This window comes from Balaenoptera physalus (assembly GCF_965194825.1).
Source record: "Balaenoptera physalus genome assembly, chromosome: 17".
Classification (NCBI taxonomy): domain Eukaryota; kingdom Metazoa; phylum Chordata; class Mammalia; order Artiodactyla; family Balaenopteridae; genus Balaenoptera; species Balaenoptera physalus.
The window spans coordinates 46,026,307-46,048,084 of NC_138895.1; the positions used below are offsets into that span (position 1 = coordinate 46,026,307).

The 21,778-nt window shown below is 48.3% G+C and overlaps 1 protein-coding gene across 2 annotated transcripts in view; it reads left to right on the plus strand.

Moving 5' to 3' along the window:
• The window catches only part of PTDSS1 (phosphatidylserine synthase 1), a 67,011-nt gene extending 48,228 nt beyond the window's left edge, over positions 1–18,783 (plus strand). For both annotated transcript variants that reach the window (XM_082432739.1, XM_082432740.1), the window contains 5 exons: positions 183–248; positions 6,889–6,988; positions 14,958–15,026; positions 15,768–15,837; positions 17,684–18,783. In XM_082432739.1, the coding sequence (XP_082288865.1) occupies positions 183–248; positions 6,889–6,988; positions 14,958–15,026; positions 15,768–15,837; positions 17,684–17,793 (415 nt within the window). In that variant the 3' untranslated portion in view covers positions 17,794–18,783. The remainder of the gene's footprint in view (positions 1–182; positions 249–6,888; positions 6,989–14,957; positions 15,027–15,767; positions 15,838–17,683) is intronic.
• Positions 18,784–21,778: the final 2,995 nt, after the last annotated feature.

Sequence of the window (21,778 nt, forward strand, 5' to 3'; positions counted from 1 at the left end):
TCTTACAGGAAGGTTTCAACAGGCACCGCTTCCTATTCCCTTAAATAGAACTAGACCAGGCAGCTCAAGTATGTGGAACAAGGCAGACATTTTTTATACTCACCCTGTCAAAGTGATTTAATTCTATATTGACTTGCTGGTCTTCCAGAAGCTCTCAGTGAATTCCACCTTTGTTCTTTCAGACAGTACTATGCTTACCTCACCGACACACAGTGCAAGCGTGTGGGAACACAGTGCTGGGTGTTTGGGTGAGTAATCTTTTATCGTGGACATATAAAACCACTTTAGCCTCTGAATTTCTTGGGTTATTTCTTAACCCTACATTAAGTGCCTTTCAGCGCAGTTTTGTTTTTGTGTGTCTTTCATTTTTAACATTCCTTTTCTGATTTAAATTTAGAAGAGTTAATTGGCAAGTTACACAAAGAGGGTGTAGAAACTGTTTTTTAAAAAAATATTAGGAAATCAAAAGATAATTCCCATGTAGAACTTGGAGACCTTGTTTCTTGAAATAAATTAGAAAATGAGTTATTTGAATTCCCTGTGAGATTGATGGTGAGTTTGGGACAACATATCGTGATGGGCTTAACCACATTTTACGTTAGTTTCACACCAGAAAGACCCCACAAAGCGGCTGCTTGCTGTCTACCGGGGTCTAATTTTATTGTCCCAAAGAAAACTAACACATGGTGACAATTTATTGTCTCACTACAGATACAAATGCTGTATCTGAATTTACAATTATTTAAATGATTTGAAAGAAAGCAGAGGTCATCCAGTTTAACCCCCAATATTAAATGTGAGATACTCTTCAGTGTCTCAGATAAGTGCTTCTTCTGCTTCAATACCATCAACATCTCACCATGCCATTTAGCCACTGAAGTTCCAGAGACATCCAGCACACCTGTAGGTGAAGTTCAGTCCCTCAGAGAGCTTACATTCAGGACCTAACCTAGGTTCTAAATGGAGTGTGACAGCATAAAGATAATCTGATGAAAACCCCAACAGATTTTTAAACAGAGTAACTTTTTTTTCCCTGTATTACATGCATATTGATAATGTAAAAAAAGAAACTAAACATCATCCAAAGACATCAACTATTTAGAGATACTTGCTGCTTACGTTGCATTGTCATTCCTTCCAAGCGTGCGTGCGTGCGTGCGTGTGTGTGTGTGTGTGTGTGTGTGTGTGTGTGTGTCTCTGGAGCTCTCACTCCAGATTCTGGGGAGTTAGTGAAGTTTGATCTAGGCAAGTTTCCCACCGCCTTCTTTCCAAAAGACAAAGGGCCATTGTCACTGTTTCTCATAAATTCTGTGATGTAAGCTGATTTTCCTACACAAAGTAGCTTAAAGGGTGATAGGATGGATTCGATTTCCATCCTATGGATAGGATGGATTTCCATTGATTACTGATCTGGCGGGATAGAGAATTCACACATCTACCAGATTTCTAATATACTTCTGTCACAGGAAGGAGGAAGATGGGCTACCTTCCTACTGTCTTGTCCAAGGACTGGGGATCTTTCCTGCATTTCCTTCTTCCACCACATGCCTCTTCTTTCCACGGGCATTTTTCTCTTCACGTTTACAAGTCCTTGCCACGGTCTTACTCTACGGAGAGTGGGTATATTTGCCACAGAACTCTGTCTACTTACCTGTTGAGGAAAAGGAGATGGCGGATCAGAGAGAGGCAGTGTTACAACAAAGTTTTTTTTCTAATCAGGCGGTCTGAAAATATAATCCCCGTGGAGGGAGAAATGGCCAAGAGGAGCAAGGCCAGAGAGTGGTGGCAAACGCCACTCCAGAAAGCTGCACCTTGCTGAAAAGTGGTGAAAGAAAGTAAAATGCAAATGATCTGAGATGCAGAGGTCAGCTGGCTAACTTAGGATGCTTTATTATAGAGACTCGAGGACGCCCAGAATGGTGATATCAAGGTTAGTGAACCTCGAGAACTAGTGGGCCATGCTGAAAAATAGCAAGTCCCTCTTCGTAACTCAAGCAGGGCAGACCTGCCTGGCGCGCTGAAAAATAGCAAGTCCCTCTTCGTAACTCAAACAGGGCAGACCTGCCCGGCGCGTGAACAGGGGCAGGAGCTGCCTCTGGGCGGTCAGCACGATCAGCCCGTGACGGTGAAACAGGAGGCCCGGCCTCCAGTCTCTTCTCTGGTGTTTGCCCCTTGGAGCCCACCACCTCCCACCTTCTGCCCCTTCCTTCCCCAGGCTTCCCTGTTGCCTTCGTTTTGTCTTTTTTTTCATGTTCTATCAAACAGCAACCATTGAAATGTCTGATTTCCTTTAACACCTAGTCCCTGCTTTATAGTTTTCTCTTCACTAACTTTGGAATGACTTTGGCTCTATCGAGGTGTGGAGATGCGAGGGAACAGAGTAAGAGCCCGTGTAGTGACGGTCGTATTCTGCCTTTGGGGAGCCGGTGGGGCGGGGGGAGGTGAGCAGGGCCACCTGAGGCTGCTTGCCCACCATGCCCACACCCCACATTGTGTTCTCCTCAAGAGGGCACTTTCCTCCTCTGTAACTGTTACACCCTCAGAAAGTTGGCATTAACAGCTGCTGATGTAAGGAAGAACAGACTTGCAATGTGGCCTCCTGCAGTTGTGCCGTAGATCTGAACTTTACAGCCTTTTATATTATACTTAACCGTGCCAAGCCCAGCCAAGATAGGACTCTATCCAGCCGGGGAATGGGAACCCACCGGGGAGAAGCAGGAGTGTGGAAAAGTTCAGCTTCTTTTTTTTTTTTAATTAATTAATTAATTTATTTATTTTTGGCTGTGTTGGGTCTTCGTTTCTGTGCAAGGGCTTTCTCTACTTGCGGCAAGCGGGGGCCACTCTTCATCGCGTTGCACGGGCCTCTCACTATCGCGGCCTCTCTTGTTGGGAGCACAGGCTCCAGACACGCAGGCTCAGTAGTTGTGGCTCACGGGCCCAGTCGCTCCGCGGCATGTGGGATCCTCCCAGACCAGGGCTCGAACCCGTGTCCCCTGTATTGGCAGGCAGATTCTCAACCACTGCACCACCAGGGAAGCCCTCAGCTGCTTCTTGTTACTGCAGCTCCGTAGGCATGTCAGGGCCAGGGCGAGGTGGACAGATTCCCCAGGTGTGCACCATCTTCATCTTCGCCTTTCTCCCCACTCAGCTCCCCCCAATTATAATTGAGTTTCTGTGCCTCCAAAGGAGAGAATTGGCCTGGTTTATGAAGAAAAGTTGTTGGATCCCTTGGCCCTGGAAGGCAAGCATCCGAGCTTTGTCTGTAACCGGAGTAAGCAGTCACTTTTCTGCCTCTGGAAAGTTGCTGGGCCTCCAGGGCTTGGGTCAGAGTCAGCGGTGCCTGGGGCCCAGTTGCTCTCAGAACCGCCCCTCACCCCACTAGCTTCCTGGCACGTGTTATCCCAGCCCTACTGGTGACCCATGACAGTAAGCTGCCACCTCTGCTGCTGTGCAGATTGTCCCGTCCAAGGTCAGCTCCACATCAGCACGTCCTTCTCCACCCTCATCTCTCCTGTCTTCTCCGCGGTGTCTGCCATCTTGAAACTGTTCTCTTCCTTCTACAGCAGCTGCCCTGCGGGTTTTCCGCTTCCTTTTCTGCTGCGTCTCAGTTTCCTTTGCTGGCTTCCCCTCCACCCCTCTGCCCTCTGCAGCTTCTTGTAATTATGCTGTTGTTCTTCCAGGCTCCTTTTTTATTTTTTAAGGGTAAACACAACGTGAAGCACAGGGTCCTTCTAGGAGGAGGGAGTGTGCAGAGGGCAACGGACAACCGGAGGAGGCCTCACCCGACCCCTCCAACCTCCCCAGCACGCCTGGTCACCGCCATCCTCCCGTTGACCTTTGCTCACAGCCTCTCACGCCACCTTCCCTCCGGCCCAGGCGCCTGTTTCCCACTCTCAGCGCTCACACTGCAAGGGTAGCTTCGTTGCCAGTTTCCTTTCTCTGGTATCTTCCCCTTCATCCCATCCTCCTCCAGACTGACCACGCTTTTTCCTGCCACTCTCTGCTCCCTTGCTCAAAAACACCTGCACTGACAGCCCCAAGCCTCTGCGGTAGTCACAAAATTTTTTTTTAGAAAATCCCTTTCCTCCAGGGACATCTTGCTCCAGACCCTAACATACAGCAAAACAATTGAGCAGAATGGTTCTGGGTACCCCACCCAGGACCCTTTGCCTCCTTCTCACCCTCTCCATCCTGTCCCGGGGTTTCTTAGGCAGTCAGGACGTTCCATGGAGCATGATTGAAAGTGCTTTCTATGTGGTTAAGGCTCAGCTCAGCTATCACTTCCTCAGGGCCAGGGATGATGGTGAGGGGCCACGGCTGGTGGGTAAAGGGTCCACGTGACTGTTGGGTTTGATGCACGCCAGCTCCTGCCACTTCCCACATCTGCACATCTCCCCCCAGGTCCTCGGCCTGGACTAGAAAAAGCGCCCCTGCACCACTCTGCTCCTTACCGCAGTTCTCAGTTCAGCCGCCAGAACGATCACCTTAAAACGTAGAGTGAATCACATTCAACCCTCTGCTCCAACCCCCCAGGAGCTCCCGTGTCCCTCAGACTAAAAGCCAAGCTCTGGGGTGGCCCTCAAGACCCGTGTTACCCTGACCTCGCTCTGCCCCCTCCCCTCACTCCTGGCCCCCTCCCGCCCTCCCGCCCGCCCTGCCCCAGTCTCTGCTCAAGGTCACCTTCACGGACAACAGCTCAGCTAAGATTCCTCAGCACGTGGGGTCAAGTCATATCCTAAAGTTCCTGACTGAAAAACACTGGTCTTTAGGGCAAACTTCAGGTCGTTATGAAGTCAACAGACTGGGTCCTGAACAGCATTTTCTGAAAATGAAATAGAGTAGGAAGATGTCAGAGCCAGGGGACAGTTGTTTTGTGTGACTTTTGTTTCAGTCGTGTGTGTGTGTGTGTGTGTGTGTGTGTGTGTGTGTGTGTGTACTGGGCCACAGTGAAAAATATGCTTCCTGCCATGGGTCTCAGATCACAGAAGTTGGAGAAACAGCTCTAGTCTGCTGGTCACCAAGCTCTTGAAAGCTGCCTCAGTCCACTTGAATACCCAGAAACCTCTCACAGAAAGCTCTGGGTGTTCTGTCTGGTTAAGGGCAGGTAGGCACACTTCTTTCCTGGGCTTAACAGTTTCTGATGCAGTCCTTCTGCATCCCAGCAAGAGGTCCCAGCAAGAGGCAGCATACGCTCTGTGTGTCCGCTGGCAGGTACCCTTGCCCTCGCTGCTTCCCTGCCTTCTAGTGTCGGCTCGCGACCTCGACTTCAGTGTGACAGTCGACCTCAGCCCTGCTCTCGAACGTGCCGACCTTTGTTGTGGCCGGGAGGTGGGGAGGAGGAGGGGGTGCTCTGTAAAGGTTCAGGCGACCACTCCTAACCTTGTTTCGTTGGGGCTGCGGGCCATGACAGCTCCAGATTCTCTAGAGACGTGTCCAGGAGACTTTCTGCTTTGCACAGGTGGTTCTGACTCTGGGCATTCAGTTGTTTAGAGCCGTCCATCCATTTGACCATGGCAGTGACCTCTGTGTCTGCCAGTAGGGAGGGGACCGGGGGCCTTCTGGGCCCCTTCCTGCCCTTTTAGAGATTATCTGTGCAACAAGACCAGTCCCTCTAGATCCTGTCGTGAGCAAGGCACACCTAAGGTGGCCTTATCTGAAATCGCTGTTCCTGGGCAGTCTTTGGGATCACGTGACCAGCTATGTCACCCTCACCTCATCCGTTCTTACCTTCAAGCTCTGAACCTTAATAAAGGTCTGATTTTAATATTCATAGATGAAGTTGTATTATACAAGATTAGCTTTTTTCTTTCATGTTTTAATTAAAGAGGGAAACATGGAAGGTTTTTTTTCCAACGTTTTTGTATTCAGCAAAATTGCTTACAGATGCAGAGGATAAAGGGTTTTTATCAGCAGCAGAACTGGAGCCTATTAAATCTGGAAATTCTAAGATGGCTGGGAGGGAATGTGATTGCTGCCTTCAAGTTATTGAAAGACTCACCTGGAAGGCTCACACTCCCCTATACGACTGCGGAGGGCAGAGTTAGGACCAGGGGTGGAAGGAGGCAGATACCAGGCAGATACCAGCCTCCTGGCAGATACCAGGAGACAAGGAATGACTTCCCAACAGCTAAGGAGACAGAGCAGCAGAAGCAGCTGCCCACAGAGGTAGTAGGTTCCCTGGCCCTGCAAGGGTTCCAGCCAAGGGGGCGTCTGTCCACCCGTTGTGATAAGTTCCGACTTAGATGATACCAGGCAGCCTCCGGCTATGAAGACGTACAAGTCGAGATTGTAGTCTGTGAGGAAAGAAGATGTAAAGAATATTTGATTATTTCTGGGGAGGGATAGAGGGATGAAGAGGTAGAGCACAGAGGGTTTTCAGGGCAGTGAAACCATTCGGTATGACCCTCTAATGGTGGATACCTGTCATTATACATCTGTCCAAACCCATAGAATGTACATCACCAAGCGTGAACTCTGACATAACCTATGAACTTTGGGTGATGTGTCAACGCAGGTTCATCACTTGTGACACATGTTGACAGCGGGGGCGGCTGTGCATGTGTCGGGGCAGAGGCTATAGGGACTCTGTACCTTCCCCTCAAGTTTGCTGTGAACCTAAAACTGCTCTAAAAAAAATAGTCTGCAGAAAAGAAGAGAGGAGTGACGGTACAATAAACTTTTAATTAAATCTAAATATGTATGTATATATAATAATATATATTATTCCTGAAGAAAGCACAGTGTCATTTTGTTGAGGACCTGCTTCCCGTGTTTGGGGCAGAAATCTTATGACCACTTGAACTTTATGATGGAATTATGCATATTTCTGGTAATGCATAATGCTCTGATAAGATGAATTCGTACTTAACCTCTTGTTCTGTCTAACAGGGTCATTGGTTTCCTGGAAGCTATTGTCTGCATAAAATTTGGACAAGATCTCTTCTCTAAGACCCAAATACTCTATGTTGTGCTTTGGCTTCTTTGTGTGGTAAGTTATTACTTTTTTACCCAAAAGTGTTAGTTAAAGTCCCCATGGTATCTTCTAAAACAAAACACTCTTGTGTACCAAGGTTCCTTAGAAATTTATAGACAGGACATTCTACTGTAGTAACGCAAGACTGGCCACTAGTCTGAAGTTCAAGAATAAATACATAGGACCACATGGCACCTAAAATTGGTCACCTGTGCAGGTTCTGGTCAAATGCCCTCAGCAGGTGTATCATACTCTCATTTATTTCGCTTATGAGAATTCATCTACACTTGCTGAAAATGTCAGGCCTGCCATGAGGGGATAAGGATGGTGACAGTGTCCCGTAACATATGTATTACTCTCCAAGGGTTTATGTACAAAACGACAGACTGTTGTTTATAGGCCATGTGAGGTGTTTTTGGAGGTAATCAGACCATACAGTTTCCTCCCCGTGGGGCTGACATTATAAACCTGTGAAGGATGTGTTTTCCTCTCGGAAGGGAAGAGCCCTGGGGGCCTCCAGCTCCGTTGTCCTGGGACTTTTCCCTCATCTTTCAAATGAAGCAAGATCTTGCCTAGCTTAAAATTCTGTGATTGCGCTTCTTAATTTGTTTTGTTACTTTGGGGAATCATTTAAGATTCTTCCCTTTTACTTACTCGGTCCAGAAAATTAACTGGGGCTTTTTTTTTTTTTAATGATCATAGAAAATTTCAAACATATGTGGAAGTAGATAGGGGGTCGCTCACCCGTCACGCACCCATCATCCAGTTTCAACAATTATCAACCCATGGCCAGTCTTATGTCCTTATATTCCATACTTATTATCCCCAACCCTGGGTTACTTTGAAGCAGACCCACTTTACTATTTCAGGATGTATCTCTAAAAGAAGATAAGAATGCTTTTTGGTTGGTGCAACCACCGTACCATTATCACACCCGAAAAAGAGTTAATTCCTTCATACTGTCAAATAGCTAATCAAAGTTCACATTTCTAATGTTTCCTTACATTTTGTATTCTTTAGCAGTTTATTTGAATCAACATCCACTGATTGCAATTGGTTGGCATGCCTTTTAATAAAAGGTCTCTCTTAATCTACAGTTTTCCCTCTGTCTCCAGCTCTCACCTTTACATTGAAGAAACAAGCCCTTTTGTTGTCTAGATTTTCCCTCAGTCTGGTTTTACTGACTCCATCCTTACTGTAACTTAACAGATTTCTTTGTCCTCTGTATTTTCTGTAAATTGGTAGCTGGATCTAGAGGCTTAATCAGATTCAGGTCTAATTGGTGGGGAGGGGGAACAAGACTAAACTCTTCTTATTGCCTTTTATGGTGTCTATTTTTAGGGTTACTTGCTAGAAATCCTAACTGTGCCAGGGCACCTTGAGCCTGTTCTGTCCTGTTTTATCTTGAACAACGAAAGGGAATAATGATCTCCTTTGTACTCAGGCTCCGGAATTAACGCTCAGATGTATTTTTTCTGTTGCAGTGTGACTAGATATAAGGATCGGTTAGGGGCAGTGTGTCAGATGGGCCAGAAGATCTCACCATGCGCACCTCACATTTCTGTCTGGCGTGGGCACCCCAGCTCTGTGAATTGTAGCGTGACCTATGGCGGTGGGCAGATGTGGGTGCAGCCCTTACCTGGCGCCGCTGGGACCCCAGGGAGGTTGAGCCAGGCGGGACTCCTGGGACGTGGGCCAAAGGCCCTTCTCACAACGGCCCACTGTGGGCCTCCCCCTGGGGCATCAGCAGCCAGAAAGGTCTCCCCAAGGCCGTGTCCAAGGAGCCGTCTCTAGTCACCCAGCCGGTGGGGCTCCTCCAGTCTCTCTCTAAGTTTTAGAGATTTTCACTCTGTTTTACTGATTAGACCCTTAGCATATGCCTCCTTACGTTGGTGAATTTTGATCTGCCTTGGTGTCTGTATGACGGTAGCTTATTTTGAGGACATGACCCGTTTCTCAGTCTCTGTGTCACTTAGCATAGTCCCTTATAAGTCTGTCACGTTGCCACGTTCTTGTTAGAGCGGCCCTGGTGCTGGAGCCACACAGGCAGGTGATGGTGAAGATTTATTCACGCTTACGAGGTGCCAGACAGTGTTTGAAGCACTTTTCATGAATTGCATATTTGATCTTTACACTTTGAGGGGAGGTACTTTATTATCCCTATTTTATAGATAAAGGCACAGAGAGGTTCACTAACTTACCTAAGGTCACACAGGTAGCATGTGGCAGAGCCAGGGCTCAAACCCAGATAGTCTGGCTGGAGATTTCCTGCTCCCCCTCCACGGGTGTCCCCCTTCAGAGGATCTCCAAGTCCACGTGGGAATTACACATGCAAACTACTTATATTCAAACATCATAAAAGATGTGTGTGTTGTAGTGAGGTGGATGGACCTAGAATCTGTCATATAGAGTGAGGTAAGTCAGAAAGAGAAAAACAAACACCGTATGCTAACACGTATATGTGGAATTTAAAAAAGCGATACTGATGAACCTAGTGACAGGGCAGGAATAAAGATGCAGACGTAGAGAACAGACTTGAGGACACGGGGAGGGGGAAGGGTAAGCTGGGATGAAGTGAGAGAGTGGCATGGACATATATACACTACCAAATGTAAAATAGATAGCTAGTGGGAAGCAGCCGCATAGCACAGGGAGATCAGCTCGGTGCTTTGTGACCACCTAGAGGGGTGGAATAGGGAGGGTGGGAGGGAGACGCAAGAAGGAGGAGATATGGGGATATATGTATACGTATAGTTGATTCACTTTGTTATACAGCAGAAACTAACACACCATTGTCAAGCAATTATACTCCAATAAAGGTGTGAAAAAAAAAAAAGAAAGATGTGTGTGCACGGAGCTATAGGAGCCCTGGAGAGAGCAGCAGACAAGCTGGGCGAAGCTCCTGGAGGTGATGTGTGCTCAGGATCACAAAGGATCACAGTGAACGGCTCTCCCGTCCCTCACCCAGGCGGCTGCTTCCTCTCCTCTGTCAGCCCCCAAGTCAGCCCTCCGGCTCTACTCATTCACCCGGGTGGCCCAGCTCCATCCCCTCCTCTCTGTTCCCACTGCCTCTGCCCCTGTCTCTAGACACCCGTTTTCTCCATTCTGCCCTTCACCTCCATTGCCTACACTGCTGCCAGAGTGATCTTCCAGAATTCCTATCGGAACCCCTTTGCCCTGCGTAGAATCATTTTCCCTATTGTTGGGGCCTAGAGGGCCTAACAGTACAACATTTTCCCCCCACCAGGTTCAGAGCAGTTAGAGGTAGTCAGGATGGACGAAGGCTATGGAGACAGAACGGCAGCTTTACTACTGAGGGTCCACATTTTTCAGTATCAGCTTCAGGTGCGTGCCAACAAGGGGCTTCGGAATAGTGAACCCCAGAAGCAGACACGCTTCCTCTGCAGCCCAGGAAGCAGGCCCCCCGCATTGCGCTGGTGGCCTCGCACCCAGAGGGAAAGACGGGAGACGCCCAGCTTCCTTATCTGTTATTCCCTAGGCAGTTAAGCTACTCGCCTCCCTGGGGAAGGGGCGAGGGGTGAGGGAAAGCAGGAGTGTTATACCAGGGAAGCTCCCTCTGTGTAGACAGAAACAGCAAGAAGGGAGCCTCATCCCCACCGCAGACCTACCAGCTGAAATAGGAAGTCCTGCTCGTGTGTTTAGGGCCGTCATTCTCTGGATCGTTCACCACCCCCACCCCCTGTACCCTGCGCTCGGGCTCCGCCAAACTATTCCTAGTTACCTCAACCCACCGTCCTTCCAGACTTGTCTTGCCTTCACCCAGGAGGCTTCCTCTGCCCGATCTGAGTGCTTTTCCCTGCGTTCTCTACCTGGTGAATCTTAACGCCAAGACCAAACTTAAATCCGTGTCCTCCATGAAATACGCTCTAACCTGCAAGGCAGACTAGACAACTCCCTCCTCGGGGGACCAGTCGCATTTGGTACATGTTTCTTTGAGTTCTAGCCCCAGTGTGATGTAATCTGGGGTATTTATATCGGTCTCCTCAACATGGCACTTCCTGCTCACAAAGAATAAGTTTCCATTGTCCTTTTGTCCCCACGGACGCCAGCACAGTGCCTGATGCACAGGAAACACTCGGCAAACGCAAGGAGGAGAAAGGACTGAGGTCAAGGGACAAAGACCGGGAGACACAGAGGCAGGTTGAGAGACAAGCACGTCCAGAGACTCAAAGCCATGCCAGTGCCCGTGTCACAAGAGGACGGCGACCTGTTTGGGGAGCAAAAATGAGAGCGAGTTGGAGGCGGAGGGGATCGTCTGCGTAGGATGGGCTCTGTGTGTCCTGGTTGGAGATTCGAAGGTTTTTCAGAGGAAAGACTGTCTCACGGGGCAGCTGGAGAGTGGGAGAGTATGGGGGGGGTGGGGGATTGGAGAAGGGGTGAGCCTGAGGGTGTTGGAGGGACCTCAGTGAGAACCTATCCAAGGCAGCGGCATTGAAGATGCAGAGAGAGGGCTGAATCCGAGAGCTAAAGAGCCCGACTCGATAGATGCCGTCCCCTTCCGAGAGCTGGAGAGGGCAACTCCAGGCTTTCCTATCTGTGCCACTGGTTGCTTTTGGTGCTAGTAACAGGTTGGAGGATATCAGAGAAGCCCCTCGAAAGGAGATGAGTTAGGTGTGAGGGACCCTTAGATTTTACAGGTGAAGGTGTCTTGTGTCATTGGAAATTCTGGTCTGTCCAGTAGCCCTGGAGAGACTCGGTCGGCGGTGGAGGTGAAAGAGGTGGGAGGCATCCGTGTGTAGGGTACGGTTGGAGCCGTTGGGTCGGTGAGAGTCGGGGAACATAGTGTGGGAAGGAGAAGCTGGCTGAGAATGGCGTCTGGGGAACAGCCACATTTTAGAGGCCAGGCCAAGGGCAAGAAACAGCCACAGGAAAGAGGACTCTTAAGCTGAGCAGAATCCCCCAGTTAGTGTTAGCGGTGATGAGTGCCATGGAGGGGGACCTGGCCGGAAAAGAGGCCTTTGGCTGGGATGAGTAGGGGTCCCCACTGCCTTGCACATTTACCAGGTAGAGAAAAAGAGTGGAAATAAGGTCCCGGCACGTTTTTATAACCATGGCCTTTATTAGAGATCAAGATTGGTCTCAATCTTAGGAGTGAGGCAAACATTATTGAGTAAGAGAGCGTTGAGTTACACCAGGCCTCCACACTAAGAGAAGCAAAGCCCCCGGTTATTCGCCTTGCCTGGTAGGAGAACGTACACAGAATTTGAGATCAGTGTGGAAGTAAAGCTCCCACATGCTGGTTAAGAAGCTGCCCCAGCACCAGTTGTCTGATCAGTCTGGGTGAATTTGAGCACACCTTACCATAGCGTGGAAGCCACACCGGGGTGGGGGGGGGGGTGCTGCCTTGGGGCTCTCAGCCCTCACGTTTTTCTCTTTCTTTTTTTCTTCCTTTTATTTAAACAAAATCCGTACAATTGTCATTTTAAATCCAGGCCTTGACATTTTAAGTGGGTACTTGCCTAGATTTCCACAGGTGTGATTGCAAACCCATAAATTACAAGCTTTTGTCTCCTGGGACAAGTTATAAAAGGGGCCTCTTGTACCCAGGTGAAGTGGTAAACTTGGCAGCTGCAGCAGGTCCTTTGCATGGCGATCGTGATGATAAGCATCTGTCTCCCAGCACCTGCCAGTGTTTGCCTGCCCCGCTGCAAAGCCAGCTCTGCCCAGCTGTCTGCTGCTAGAGCAGCCCCAGCTGCCCTCCTGCCCTCCCCGGGGAAGGGAGGAAGCTGGGAGAGGAAGAGGAAGAGCCCCACATGCCTGCCCTCTGGTGGACAGGATGCACTGTGACAGCCAGCCCAGCCCTGACTGCTCCCATGGTCTAGCGGCACCCCCACCCCACCCCCCCACTGCACAGCCACTGACTGGTCCTCGGAGGTGGAACCCGTCCTCCCTGCCCTCCGTGTGAAACCTAGGCCGACCTGTTATGCTCTTTGTCAAGGAGCTGACATACACGTAGGTTTACACACTGCGGATGCTCTAGTCTTCCCACTCTTGCCATGCCGTGAAAATTGTACATTTAATAGTGGTTGTATATTAGAAATCTGAACAAGTACTGGAATGTGTTAAAGATTAGAAGTAGTTTTCATTCTATAATTTTAATATATTCATTCATTGCCTAATTTTTTGATGGGGGGGATATGAGCTTTTTTAAAAAATTCCTAATTTATACCAGTTTGCATATGGACTTAATATAAAATGAACTAGTGGGTCTTCTAATATTTCATGTTACCTCTCCACCATGCCGCTATTCCCACTTCATTGATGTAGAAGGAGAATGGCCAGCTGGAGCGCTTGGACTCCTTTCTTTCTTGAGACTTAAGGTGACTCTGTGCGCCCAGCAGACACTCAGTGAACGTCACTGACCTGAGGAACTGGGCCAGGGCTAGACTACAAGCTGCGGTGATGAGAACGCACAGCCCGGCCTTCCCTGCGGTCTTGGCTCTACCCTCCAGGCTGTGGGCTGTGCAGAGGGATGGGATGGGACTGGCTCTTCCCATGATGCTTTTCTTCCTCCAGGAATGGATGAGTGGACAGAGCAATAGAGATATAAAGATGTGTAGACATAAAATCAGTATTTATCTCGATAGCCATCCCTGAAATTTGATCCAGGGATATAAAGAGACCTGTGTTCTGGCTTCAGTCGTGCCACACTCTAGCTGTGTGTCTTTGAGAAGGCAGTCGCCTCTCTGAGCCTTCATTCCTCTGCTGTGAAATGAGGGGAATTGAAATTAATGATCTCTGAGTCAATGCCTCTAGATCTACAGTTATGATTCTTAGAAAGAGTTAAAATTATTCAAGAAGAGAAGAGTCCATCATGATTTCACAACTGTTCCCACGACTGGGTCAAGGTGACAGGTCCCCAAGAGGAAATGCAGTGGAAGAGATGGAGGTTAGGAATCCTTGAGGAGGATTCACTGTCAATGGGTTCCTAAATCAAGGAATTCTGAAGAAATGTCATGGCAGGACAGGCAGTTTGGTTTGGTTGGGTTTTGGTGATTCACTTACAGTCGCGAGGGGAAGGGGAGGCCTGGCTGGAGGGCCTGGCCCAACACACTGCTCAGTCCAGGCAGCCAGGAAGTTTTCCCCGACTTGTAGTTTGTTGACACATTTTTAAACTTTGGATTCTTAGGTGCTATTTTTTTCCTTAAATTAGAGTATAATTTAGGGTGCAGGGGGGCCAGTGGGGCACACTCGTGGGGAAGCGGAGGTGATCCTGGCCTTTGGGTACCCATGGACCACGCCCTTCTCTTTTCACACCAAGGCTCACAAGACATTTTTATTTTCTGTTTAGTTTCCTATCTACTTAACTGAGAAAAACAAAAACAGCCAGAACTGGGCTCAGAGCGGGGCCACTGAGACTAAAACCCAGCGCCAAGCCCAGGGCAGCGGTGTCCCGCTGGGGTCTGCCACCTACACGTGGGTGTGTGTCCTCAATGCCTTCCGGCACCACTGTGACCCCAGACTGAATGAAACTGCTTTTTCATTCAAAAATCCTCTTCCCCTCAGAAGTTGACAAGCTAAGTCCTTTTAACTCTTTCCAGTGATGGGCGGCAGGGTGCAGAGGATGGGCTGTGAAAATCAGGCCAAAAAGGAAAAAAAAAAGAAATACAATGTAGAGTCCTATACGTCCTCTTAGGCAGAACCTGCAGAGCTGTTCAGAAAATGCATCCCACCTGATCCCACATCTAGAAATGATCTTCACTCTGACAGTAGAGTCACAGTGGTAACTGTGGCCTCATCGGAACTCTTCTTGCTGAAAGCTTTAGGGGTGCCCCCCTGCTGCCCCCCAGGGTTCACCTCTGCCGCATCCAGCCCTTCTGTAACCGGCATCCCGGGAGAGAAGGCAGAAATGCATCGAGCCATCGTGTATGAATTCCCATTGAAACCCTGAAGTTCCGGGAAATGGGATTTTTTTGTGCACCCTCACTTATAAAATGGTTTTGTGCTTGTTTTTCTCTTCCAGGCTTTCACTACCTTCCTGTGTCTGTACGGCATGGTTTGGTATGCAGAGCACTACGGTCACCGAGAAAAGGTATAGAAGGGAAGGTGGAGATGGTCTTTTATTTAAACTAACCACGTCCTGCTTGGCACTTTAGCCCAGAGCACATTCACGTGAGGATGTGGCATGTACGGCACAGTGAGAGCCGGGTGTCAGCCTCCCCACTTTAGAAACGTAGCCAGTTCAGAATTCACTTCCTATCAGTTGCCATCCTTGCTTGTGACTGCCCTATTCAATAGGTCAGGACTTTTATCCTCATTTCTTAAGGGGGTCAAAGCTTAATTATTTGTTTATATATATATATTTTTAAAAATTGCATGGCAAGCCCCAGAGCAGTTTTTGAAAAACTAGGTCTTTCACTCTGTGCAGGCCTCTTCCTGTATCCCAGCCTGGAGCTCCCATCCGGAAACTCCTGCCCTGCCCACTTCATAGTAGATGAAGATTAAGGTAGAGGATAGATGTGAGTGGGCTTAAAATGCTATAGCAGTCTTGTCAACTGTAATTTTTTTTTTAAGTAAAAATAACAGCTTTCATCCTTTATTCATACTTCTAGTCTAAGGAGCTAAAGGCGCTTTCTAGAAGATGTATTCTGCGTCACCTGGGATATAGCCTTGATCTTATAGCTGAGAGCATAAGCGTGAGGTGGTCCTGCACTTGCTGGTGGAGATCCCCAGCCCGGGAGAGGCCAGGGTTGAGCAGCCTCGCTTGTTTGCTGGCCCCCCCTCCTCCCGGGAGCACTTGAAATTCCACCACTAAGACTGCCTCTCTCCCTAGACCTACTCAGAGTGTGAAGATGGCACCTACAGCCCTGACATCTCCTGGCCTCACGGGAAAGGTACAAAAGGTATCTCTCTCTTGCTCATTGTTAAAAACTCTCCTGGGTCCTCTCCCTCCCAAGGCCCAGGAAAGGGATTTAGCATCAATACTTATCTTCCGAATGTTGATAAATATATGCCCTGAAGGGTCTCAAACCTACTCAACGCATGTCTCCTGTTACTTATTAAGAAACATGCAAAGTGCTCACAGGTTCTGCCCAAGAAACTTGCTTCGTAAGAAGAGGTGCCACGTGGTTCTGCCTTTTCTGAGACAGGAAAACGTAACGAGATCCCACTGTCTCAGGCATCCTGATCGGGATGTTCTTCCTCTTGGCTTTCATCGCGAGTGAAAAGCGTTAGGAAGAGTCGTGTGCCAGGAGGAGAAACCTTTCCGAAGAGGTGGATCGACTTAATCGTGTTTATTCAAGAGATAGACCAGCATAAGAGGGATCTGAACAGTGTAGTCAGGGATCTCCCACTGGCCTCTCTCCAAGGAGCATTTTGGAAAGATTTGGGGCCACCTGGTTATCCTAAAGAATTTGACTTGTAGAACAGTGACCCAGAGGAGGCTCCACAGGATAGTAATTCCATATCAGTTATGAGCTGATTGTGGGCTTGACCGAAGGAAGAGAACTGAATGTCAGAGACCGTGAATTTTAACCCACAGAATTGCTCAGAGAAGCGGGGACGAGGGAGGGGAAAGCACTGCTGAGGCAGTTGCTCTCCTGAGTCCTTTTGGGGTGAAGCTCATCACAGCTGTCCCTGGGGAAAACACTAGCGAGTGCTGGTCACCCTGTTTGAGATGGTTTCTTCTGAATCAGCTACCTAATATAGAATGCTGATGGAGGTAGGCACAGGGGTTCCCCAGGGCTCCCTTATTCAGAACCATCCTAGAGATCAGTCTGTGGCAATTCCAGGTTCTCCACTGAAAAGACTAAAAGAAATAAGCAATGGTAGAGATATATTTAAATGAAAGATAGACAGTTTAAAAAAAAATCTGAGCCCTGGAGCAGAGAACCTTTTGGCTTAGCTGCTAAGCCAGAGGCTTTCCACGTGCTCAGCCCGAGGGCAGAGCCAGCCTAATGCCAGAAAATTCCGATGACCTTCCAGGCCTTACACACCCCTACCCGGAATGCCCACCCTCACCCCACCACTACCCTGGCTCCAGCCTCCACCTGGCTGATGCCTGCTGATCGCCCAGCACTCAGCCAATGTAGACGTCTTTCTCTAAGCGTGACAGATGATAGAGCGTGACAGACGACACCGTCCCTGCAGACTGTGAGCTTCTTGAGGGCACGTGGCATCTTCAGTGTATGGCTCCGGGGCTGCCTGTCATGAGCAGCTGCAGGGGCCTGATTTGTAAAGGTGGCTTCCAGATCAAACCATTGAGGGCATGTAATATCTTTGATTTTTGCCAAGTCAAGAATCCATTCCAACTTAGGGATTTAGAAACAATGGTGTGTAGCAGGTCAAGGTGTGGACACCTAGTTGATGCGTCCTTTGATTGCTAAGGTAGACTTGACACGCACGTGGTTTGTTTTCATTATCCCTCCTTTGTGCTTCGATGTTATTTGTGCTCTCACTTCTGGTCCCCATCACCATGACCACAATCCACCCTACGGTGTGAATGTAAACATCCTCGGGACGCACCTGTCTTTGTGGAGCCCTGACTTGCACACCCTGGCCCCAGCTGTGCTAGCTCAGCGCCGGGGTTTCTGTGCCTTGATTCATTGACGAGGCCACTAGATGGCGCACAAGGGTCAGTGGAGGAGCGGTGGGACGGCCGGGCAGGGAGAGCCGGAATCGGAGGCTTCAGAGGCCCGAGCCGGGAGCCCACAGCCCACGGTGACGGTGTGTCCCGATTCCTTTGGCCAGGTTCTGAAGACGGCCCACCCAAGCATCCAGGCAACAGCGAGAGCCATTCTTCCAGAAGAAGGAATCGACATTCCAAGTCAAAAGTCACCAACGGAGTTGGAAAGAAATGAAAGACCCTGGTTAATCAAAGATGTTCCAGGGAGTGCCTCGAACTGGGAGGGGACGGAATCGGCTGGACCTCCCTGGGGGGAGGTCGAAACGCATAGCGTGAACGGGAAGGAGCGGGGGCTGGGAGGGGTCATTATTTGAGAGCATAAGTCTTGTTGCCCACAGACCCGGCCACACGGGGCAGACCATTGCGGGGGGTCCTTCGCCACTCGGGTGTCTCTTGTAACTTCAGCACTTGGCACGTGGTCACTGGTAGCAGGACAGCGCTCAAAGGAGAGCGTAGCTATTTACTCAGTTGCCAGAAGCAGTTCTGTGCTTGCGTGTGTTGTGGATGCAGTTTAAACATCTTCACTCAGGCAGGGCACCAGCCAGCCAGTTGACGGACTGGTCACCAGGTTTCATTTTTCTGAATCTGCCTTTCCGTTTGACTGACTGATTAAAGTCCGGGCCACTTATCTGTCTTTTATTTTGTCGTTTCTTATTTCTATGTCAGGATGCTTACAGGCCTTCAGAAGCCACCACTGAAGTTAAATTGGGGGAGGTTTCTTTTTTTTCTAGAGGAAAAAAAGGGGGGGAGAGTTTGTGTTACACTTTAGCAGCCTTCTCCCCTTTTTAGGACCTGAAACTACACAGCGGTGGGTGGAAACCAGGCTGAGGAAAGGTTAGCTACCCACGTAGGATCCTGGGCTTCAGATCGGAACCATTTTGTTCCCTTTCCAATGTCGCTTGTCCAGACTTATCCACAGTGCACAGGCGTGGACCTGCCGAGAGGCAGTGCTCACCGCGGCCCCTCCCCGCCAGGTGCCTTTTCCATTTTGTTTGTTTTCCTTCCATGGTGTGTTGCTGACATTGTCTTTTAGTCCCCTGTGAGGTGCTGGTGAGTATTCCCTTTCATCCATCCGTGCCATGCTCTAGAACATTGACCCTGATAGTTCACCACCTCTGATGGATCCCTGTTTTAAATAAAACGGTTCACGTTAAAGCCCATCAAATTCTGTCTCTGTAAAGTGCTCATTTCTTTGCCTCTTATTGGTATTTTCCACTATTTGTAAGCAATCACTGTATTTTTCAAGTGACTTTAGGATAATATGAATGTGTATGTGTTTTACGTAGTGAGAAGAAAAGAAAAGAAAATGTGTACTTTAGAGGGCTTACAGACACATGTCCCTTTTCCTAACCTTCCCAAGTGATCAATAGGAAATGAACAAGATAGTCATTGTTTTCTTACTAGGGTAATGGTTACATCAACCAAGCTGGATTTTTTTTCTCTAGCAAGTGGCTGGTACCCAGTTGATTTTCCTGCAGATATAAACTTGCTGAAAGCAACCCTTTTGTTCCCCCATTTCACAGAGCACAAAGGTTTCGATGTCTTTTCCCCCTTTAAGGAAGTCTTTACCCATAGAAGTGTCATGTTTTTCTTTTCCTGCAAAAGAATCCCAGGGTGAAGGGGTTAAATGAGTCACGCAAAGCGAGGATCACCTGCTGTGCTCGGGGTGAGGGGTGAGTGTCGCCAGTCACCGGGCTGGTGCGCCCGTGCGGTCCCAGCAGCGGCCCCATCCTTCCCGTGATAGTCCTGAAGAGAGGCAAAGAGGTGCTCGTCCCATAGACCCACGTGCTCTTTTATCACCCATCAGAGAGGCCTTTCTTAAACAGAGGTACGATGTAAAATCTGTTTGACTTTGAAAGTAGTTGAGTGTGTTTCGTTTTGCTTCTCCGAGCACTTCTGTGCTTCACGGACACCGTGTAGATCGTCGGCCTCAACTCCACTTCCTCGTGCTGGGCCACCTCCCTGAGTGTCTCCAAGTTCGTTTTCTGGCGCTTTAACCCTCTTCTGATCGATAGCCAGGTGCAGCTGAAGAAGACGTTTCCTTCTCCAAGGCCGGCCTAGGGGAGGTACCCGCCCACCTGCGATGACTTGGAGTTCCTTGTGTCACGTGAAAGCAGCGTGCACGTGAGACAGTCTTTCCTCAGTGGCTTTGTACGGAACGGCCGGGAAAGTCCTCAGCTGCTTTCCGGGTCCTTTCTTTGAGTTTAATCTTTCTTTTTTCCCTTTCAGTAAGAGCTCTTGACTACAGTGTTTCCAAAACTAGTGCTTTCCTTGGCCAGCCAGATCCGCGGCTGCCATTCCTCCTAGAAACTGTGCTGCTGGGTTTGGTCTACTTTTTCCACTCATTTCTATGCAAATGGGCTTCACACTGATGAAAATAGATCAGAGTTGTCATTTAGTGTCAGAAACGATTTGATTGCAAGTGATCTCACATTTGCCATTTACAAACTGCCCTCTTAAAAGGCACCATTGTTTTAGAAGTAATGCGCGAAGAATTCTTGACGTATATTTCTCTGTATGTAGCATGGCATGGAGTGTTGAGTACTTTTTCTTTTTTGTCATTCTTGGTCTTTCCATGGCCTTTCCCTGCCTTTCTTGTGTCTGTTTTCACCATTTGTAAAAGCCTTGGCCAAACTGCTCCCACAGCAATGCTAGGACACTTCATTGACCTGTTTTAAGCATTTTGATGATAAAAGACATCCTATAACTGCCAGTCTTATTTTCACCATGACTGCTTCTGTAGTGAGCTCATGAGTAAAGTACTCACCTAGGAGAAATAAAATAAAATTCTTTACCAAATACATCAGGTTCAGCCCTATTGGTCTCCCGTCTGAAGCCGCTCTGCATCATCTCTAAGTGATACCTCTTTTTGTCAGGGGTCTCCCTTTGGAACTGGACCCTTGGGTTGCCTTATTTGTTGATAATAGCACAGTTAGTCAGGCCCTTACAGGGGGAGCTAAATGCAGGGTGGAAAAGAAAAAATTTAACCATTGGAAACCAGAGGAAGTGAGCACTTTAAACAGGGGGGATTAATTTGTGTGCTCTGTGCTCTTTGAATTATGCTTAGTGTTACCCGCGTGTTCACCAGGTGGGCTTCACTTACAGAGTTCTTATTGCTGTGAAAACCAGGTATCCCCCAGGTAGGTAATTGCAATCCTCAATGTATTTCCCACTTTTATGATTGAAATCAAGATGTGAGGAGAGCCAAGACTTCTGTTCATCAGTGTTTCGTTACAGGTGCATCTCTTGCCTTCATTGTGCATGTGCATTGCAAGGGTTATATTTGAGATTTGGTTCTTTGTGAGTTTCAGCATTAGTAATGGCTGAGACCAATGGGCTTCAGCAACCAATGGTTGCTAGCCCATAATAGATTTTTACAACATTTCGCTTTATCACATTTTATTCTAAACCTGATGCTAGGACTGTCACAGGTGAAGGTTACAAAATTTTCTAATTGAACTCGGATATTACCTTTGATGCAATAAATACCTACAGCTTTTTTATTTTGCTGTCTTCTGTGAATTTAGAGGAATTATTTATTAATGTCTACCAAAGAAGGGGGAAAATAGTTGGATGTGTATATTTTTGGTTTTTGTTCTTTTAGTGTGTGGGAATGCAGAAATGTAAAATTTTCTTTGTCACCTATGTTTACTAAAGATCACCTTTAATCCCTTTCAGAAATTCATCTGCAATTTTGTCTACCTTGACATTCCCTTTCTTCCATCCCCTTCTCATAAACCCAGTGAGGACAGAAACATCATTCAGAAAATAGAATTTGCCTGAGAGTTTTGCTTTCCCAGCTGATGGCAACCAACCACCCAACCTCCTTAGCCATTCTGGGCTCATGCTTGAACCTCCTGAGCCCCAGGTGTTAATTTTGTTTGCTTGTTTTGTTATTGGAATGCTCTGAAAACGTTCTCCAAGGGCCTGCAAATTGTGGACACCCATATGCCCCAAATGGCAGGAAGGTTTTCTCCGATGTGCCTGGCCTCCTGTCCCTCCACACAGTCTCCCCAGGGCCTCAGATACCAGTGTTCCTGTGTACCCCTTTTCTGGACGCTGAGTAAAGGGGACTCGTGTGGCTTTACAGCACAGGAAATAAGGTTTGTTTGCCTTTAAAAGAAAAGTAGATAAACCTGAGACCAAAGACCTAAAATATT